The sequence below is a fragment of the Puma concolor genome, chromosome A2 (genome assembly GCF_028749965.1).
Source record: "Puma concolor isolate L17-30 chromosome A2, mPumCon1.1.hap2, whole genome shotgun sequence".
Taxonomy (NCBI): Eukaryota; Metazoa; Chordata; class Mammalia; order Carnivora; family Felidae; genus Puma; species Puma concolor.
Genome location: NC_141668.1, coordinates 23,049,849 through 23,056,083, shown reverse-complemented (window position 1 = coordinate 23,056,083; position 6,235 = coordinate 23,049,849). Strand labels below are relative to the sequence as shown.

The following is a 6,235-nucleotide window of genomic DNA, read 5'->3' as shown; positions in this document are numbered from 1 at the left end:
CCTTCCCAGTGGAGCTTGGGGATCCATTTCCCTCACACCCAGATGTGTGTGTGTGAATGCGTGTCACATTCCAGCTTCCAACCCAGAATTCAGAAAAAGTCCTATCAGTAGATTCTGTTACTCGGTCATTCCTACATCAGAACTCAGGATGGCAGAGGTGGGGAAGGGCCCAGAGGTTCAGGCTGACCCCAACCAATCCCCAGACTCATTCAGTAATTGACCTCCATCTGTTTAACAAAAAGAAGGAAAATAAATACCAATAAAACTAGGAAGCCCCTTCCAAGACATTTCATCAATGACTGCTCTTCAAGAGCTGTTGGTTGCTGGAGTGAAAAGGGTAGTAATAACCAAGACTAAGAAGGACTAGCCTATAAATCTTGCCTCCATTATCTAGCTACTCTAAGTGTTTTGAGTGTCTCCCTCCCCACCATCCCAAGTCCTAGGAGAGGTCATTGGAAGACATGCCACACTTAGATTGTCAGAAGCCAGCCCCAAAGTCCCCAAGGTCGAAGAACCCAAATAAGGACACTGCTTGGGAGCTTGAGAATCAAAAGTTATTTATCAAAGGGTGGTTGGAAAAGCCAAGCTTTCTTGAGCCCAATTCCAGAACACTCAGTGGGAGTCTTTCTCCTATTAACTTCATTGTTCACCTACCCAATGGCAGATCTTCTACTGAAGGAGACAAAGGGGAAATGACAGTCTTCAAGGGGGCCTGGAGTGCCCTTCCTATCCAGTCTCAGCTGAGGAGACAAACAGAGCAAAGGGAGGACTCTTCCCCCAACTAAAACCCACCTCCACAATTGGGGGCCTCCTCTTCCCATATGTAGCTCAAAGAGGGCCCCACCCTCCATGTTTAGTCTGCACCAGGAAACACTGACTTCTTCAAAGTCACAGGGCATACAGTTTGGGTCCTTCTTATGGACATTTCCCTCACTTAGTAGAGACCCAATGTCAACTTTGCATCACTCACTCTCTCAAGGAAAACAGAATGCCCAGGACCAGAGGAAGAATAGAATTGGCAGTGAAAATTAATCCACCAGGTCAAAAGATAAAATCTCTCCCCAAATGCCAAAGAGACATTCCCACTCTAAATCCACATGGTGTGAAGGAGGGAATGGACTCAACCGGCTAAGAAAGGGGCTTTTAAGCTAAGCACAACAGGCATAGTGTTCAGCAGGGACTGGACATTTGAAGCAACCTAGAAGTGACAGGGAATGGGAAGGGAGGGAATACTGGTAGCAGGAAGGGAGAGTGGTGTCCTTTGATTAAGGGCCCAGAGAGAGATGAGGTGGGGTAACCAAGCCTGAGGGAAAGAGCCACTTAGAAGGCCAGATACCTAAATTCTATTCACGGCTTTTGCCAGCAACTCAGCATGAGACTTTGAACTTATCTAGGCTTCAGTGTCTTCATCTGCAAAACAGGGGAAAGCGGTTTATTTAACTAGATGCCTGTTATGGTCCTTTGAGATTATGGCACCCTCCACAAGATATTCAGGAGGGGGGCGCCGGGGCCTTACCAGAGCAGGAAATTCCTTTCAGCCCCATCTCTAGTAAAAAGGTCACATGTACACACATTCACACGTACATAAGCAGAGTGACCAACAACTTTGTTCATAGCAGCAGAGACACATATAGAAAAAATAAATACTGCTGATGCTTGATTCCTGCATTGGGGCAGAAGGGTCCTGAGGGTATAACTTGGAGGGACTTCAAGGTCAAGGGAGAAGGGTCCTCCTATTTGATAACAATTTTCACCTTACTGTTCCTTCCCCAAGTCCAAGTCCAGGGCAGCCAGATCTCTGGAGAAAGCCACTCTCATCTTCCCCTCCCCAAACCGTCAACTCATTTACTGCAAAAACAAAAATGCACAGATCCCAAGGGAAATAAACCCCTTGTTAGCCACTAAGAAATGAACAGAATCTACCACACCTGAGATTACTTGGACTGGGCAGCTGGAACCACACGCCCCTATTTCCCTGAATATTAACAATGATCCTGAAAGGTCTTGTTTTGGACCTATCTCACCCAAAGTCACTTGGGTGTGCCCTCTGGCTAAAAGGGGAACTAGCCTGGACCACTCTCTTATTTCTGGTACTTTCATGGTTGTTTCCAAAATTTTCAACCAATCTCACTGTGAGAGTGAGCCAGGAAGTTGCCCTCCCCAAGTAGGAATCCAAATGAGAAGAAAGGCTACGGCGCAAGTGCAGGGTTCCACACCACGCAACAGGACCTGCAAACAGACTCGCAACACTCCCCAGACACCAAGAAGCATCTCCCAGCCATACATTCACATGGACTCTTACATGGCCTCTCCTACCAGAGGTAGCTGGGGCAATTGGGGAGTGGAGGACATCAACCTCCCATCAACCTGGGATCCCTGTTTAAAAGATACTAAAAATAAATTAGTAAACATTGCTATTTACAGAAATAGAAATCATTTCTGTTTCCAAAGGCCTCTCACCATTCCAGTCCTGGACATTTCCAAGACTGCCACCCCTGAAACCCTCTCCAAGGTCCGCCCTGGCGGGTGGATAAGACACTAGAGTCCTTTGAGACTGGGAGCTCCTCAGGCACCTGAGAATTCCAGTTTCACATCTCTGGTTCCAGGGGAGAATCTTCAGGACTCTGGAGAGTACGGGGGTTCATCCCTTTTTCACCAGTTCCTGGGGGCTGTCTTGAGGCAACCCTCTCCCCTTTAGGTTGATATACGTGTTGTAAGAATTCCTGCTATTTTCGGGCCCCCAGTCCCTCCCCAGGGTCCAACGTGCCTCCCTGGACCCATCCTCCGAGCAGAGGAACCAGTCTGTGCCTTGGTCTAATGACTCTGGGAGAGAGGGTTGGGCAAGGAAAAGGCAGGGACAACGGTCTGGGCGATCGTCCTTGTGGGGATGACTAACAGCAATGACTGTCAGACAGGCAGGTGGTGAGGCTGGGCTCCTGGCCGGGGATGGAGGCGGAGCTGTCCACCAGGCTGGTGGGTTGGGGGTCGACTCGGGGAGTGCGACGACGCCCGCGGTACTCGATCATGTCAGGATGATAGGCTGGGTGGCGGCGAGCATGCTTGGTCAGATGGTCACTCCGGGAGAACTGCTTGGGACAGAGGGGGCAGGAGAAGCGCTTCTCGCCCGTGTGCGTCCTGTAGTGGCGGGCCAGCTCGTCGGAGCGCGTGAACTTCTTGTCGCAGTCGAGCCAGTCGCAGGAGAAAGGGCGCTCACCCGTGTGGGTGCGCTGGTGGGACTTCAGATGCGACGACTTGTAATAGGCTTTGTTGCAGCCCGGAAAGGGGCAGCGATGGCGCTTCGCTGCAGGTGTAACCGGCCTCCGACGAGGGACTGGACCTGTGGCGGGGGCGGGGCCCGCCCCAGGGGCCACGCCGGGGACCGCCCCGGGGGCGGCAGGCGCTCCGGAGACGGCAGGAGCGCCTGGGACCGCGAGCGCGCCGGAGGAGTGCGCGGGTCCGGAGACCTCGGCCGCGCTGGAGGCCGGGGTCGGCTCTGAGCCCAGGGTCGGGCCGGAGCACCGGGTCGGGTCGCAGGAGCCGGACGAGGCGCGCAGAGCTTCCCCCGAGTTCTCCCCGAAGCCCTCCCCAGAGCCGCCGCGCAAGTCAGCCAAGACGCTTGCAGCCAGCAGGTGGGGCGCGGCGCCGCCCGCGCCGGGGCTGGGGGCGGGGACCTGGGGGAGCGGGGGGACCGACGCGGGTCCCGGTGGCCCCGGACCCGGCAGAGCGGACTCCGGCGGCGCCGCACCCACCTCCGAGCCTGCGGCTCCGCCCGCGCCCTCGGGGTCCGGCGGGCGGCGGTGAACCACGGCGCCCGCGGACATGGACACCAAGCACTCAGCGGCGAAGTAGTCCAGGCACGCCACGGCGGCCGACATGCTGGCACCGCCGGGCCGCCGGCAAGCGCCGTCCGAGCGCGGCCGGCCGCGGGCGAGAGAGTTCTCGGGAGCGTCCGTCCCGCAGCCTCGGAGCGAGAAGCAGGAGGCCCGGTGCGCGCCGCCCGCCGCCCGGCGCCGCCGCCGCCGCCCGCGCGGAGCCCGCCCCGCCTGACGCGCCCCTGACGCACCGGAGCCCGCGGGGGCGGCGGGACCCGCCCCGGCCCGCAGGACACCCCCTCGGAACGCGGGGCCCACCGGGCTAAGTCATTTTTAACAGCCTAAGAAATTATCTTGTCTTCGCTTTCTTGCCTCTGCTGGTGAGCCAGGTAATTTTAATAAAGAGAAAACTCCCCGATCGTAACTTCTGGGCAGCCTGCCGGCTTCGCGCCCCCCCACCCCCCCTCCCCGCCCGCTGGTCCTCCGCCAGCTGGGTGTCCGGCGGAGTCCGCGAAACTTTTTTTTTAAGGAAAAAAAAATGCTAATACCTGATCTGTCTTTCGATTCATAATTACGATTGTTAGTTAAGCGGGCTGGAATTACATTTCATTTCTGTCCGCCGCTCTCAGACCGAATTTAAAATATCCCCAAGTCTGCATCAAAAAAAAAGTTTTCTCATTTAACAGTTCCACTGTAATCCGGGGTCGGTACCAATTCCCTAAATAGATCCACTACGTAGCCATTAATTAATAGCATTTCGAACCAGAAACAGTTCTAACCTTGAAACAGCAAAGAATCCTCTCATGGTTGAAATTGAAACTTAAAATCCTTTGAGTAACGATTTAACTATTCAACCAACGAAAGAAAAATGCATGTTTAAACTGCATTAACCTGTCACAGGCATACAAACAAATTTCCACGCTGAAATATAAATTATAGACTAGCAGCGAGATAAACACATTAAAATGGACTCCCACAATTTTAATAATAGAAAGTCACGTTTCCAATTAGGCAACATCTTTTATTTTTCTTTTGACAAAAATTAAAAATAAGAAAATGCAACAAATGATATAGAATTGCTCATTGTGACTGTGTGGGGGGGTGTTCTTTTTATATAATAAGGTATATGTTTAATTTTTTTTTTTTTGCATTTCTTCATTGCTTTCATTTTTTTTTTCCTCCTTTGATTTTTAAAAAATTAAAAACGCATAGAAAGGCAAGCAGGATGATTTCCAAAAATAGTCCCAGCACGGTTTTTGATGCACACAAGCTTTACTATATAGTGTTGAATTATATGCATTTTATTTGTAATTCTTCAGTACTTTTTCTTTTGGAAATTAAAAATACATATATATCAAGAATAACATATATTCGTGTAATTGCTTCCTAGAATAATCAAATGTAACTTATTTGCTTCAGGGTTTTTTAATTTATATTAAAGATTGCAGATAGAGTTGAATGTCACTTTATCTCCCTCTCCAATTCAACTTTCTCCCTCCTTGCATCCCTAGGTTATCAGCATCATAAAGAGTATATTCTTACAGCAGTTTATTGCCTAATTACTTATATGTATTTATATGTAAATATAGATTGATGCTTATGTGTTTTAAATTTTCTTTATAAATGGTACAGTAATATACATGTCATTTTGCCACTCACTTTTTCTCCTCAATATGATTTTGACAACTATCCATGTTGTTACCTATAGAATCTGCTTTATTCATCTCAGTAGTTTCAATATTATCAGCTATGTTAGTTTTATGGAGATGCCATTCTAAACCAGGTAACTGTTATAAAGTTCCTGGCCTCAAAATTTTAGACAATTAACTCAGTTTATCTACACAGGTTAAATTTGTGTCAGAGCATTCTTTACTAGCTGCTTTTCATTTTATTATTTGGAAAAAACGTACAGATCTTTAACAATGCAGAGAGTATATCACAAGCATCCATGTACCTGTCATGTAATTAGTGAATGTTAACATTTTGCCGTATCTGCTGGTCTTTTTTTTTTTTTTTTTAATTGAACTAGTCAAGATTTCTGACTAAATTGAAGTCCCTTTGTACTCCTCCCCCAAACCATTCTTCACCTTTTTCTCCAAAAGCAAACACTATCATGAATTTAGTATGTAACTTTCCAATCTAGGTTTTATACTTTTACTACACATGAAACTGTAAGAATACAGAATACTGTTTCATTTGCTTTTTCAAATATACATGTGTGGTGTTAGACTGTACGTATTCTGACTTGCTTTTTTTTTTTTTTTCTTCATGGAATGTTTTTATTCTTTATCTCCATGTGGATAAATATAAATCAGTTCATTCATTTTAATTGCTATATTGTAGATCCATGCATATAAATGTGCCCTGTTTATTCATTCCCCTATTGATGAATATTTAAGCTGCTGCCAATATTGGGGGCAATG

At 48.5% G+C, this 6,235-nt stretch overlaps 1 protein-coding gene across 1 annotated transcript; it reads right to left on the bottom strand.

Moving 5' to 3' along the window:
• Nucleotides 1-540: 540 nt before the first annotated feature.
• KLF14 (KLF transcription factor 14) lies at nucleotides 541-3,875 on the bottom strand. The gene has a single exon (XM_025929328.2). The coding sequence runs from the start codon at nucleotides 3,873-3,875 to the stop codon at nucleotides 2,892-2,894; it is 984 nt and encodes a 327-aa protein (XP_025785113.2). The 3' UTR covers nucleotides 541-2,891.
• Nucleotides 3,876-6,235: the final 2,360 nt, after the last annotated feature.

Bases quoted from the DNA above. Each gene is read 5' to 3' on its own strand.
- KLF14 (XM_025929328.2), bottom strand. From the start codon at position 3,875: ATGTCGGCCGCCGTGGCGTGCCTGGACTACTTCGCCGCTGAGTGCTTG.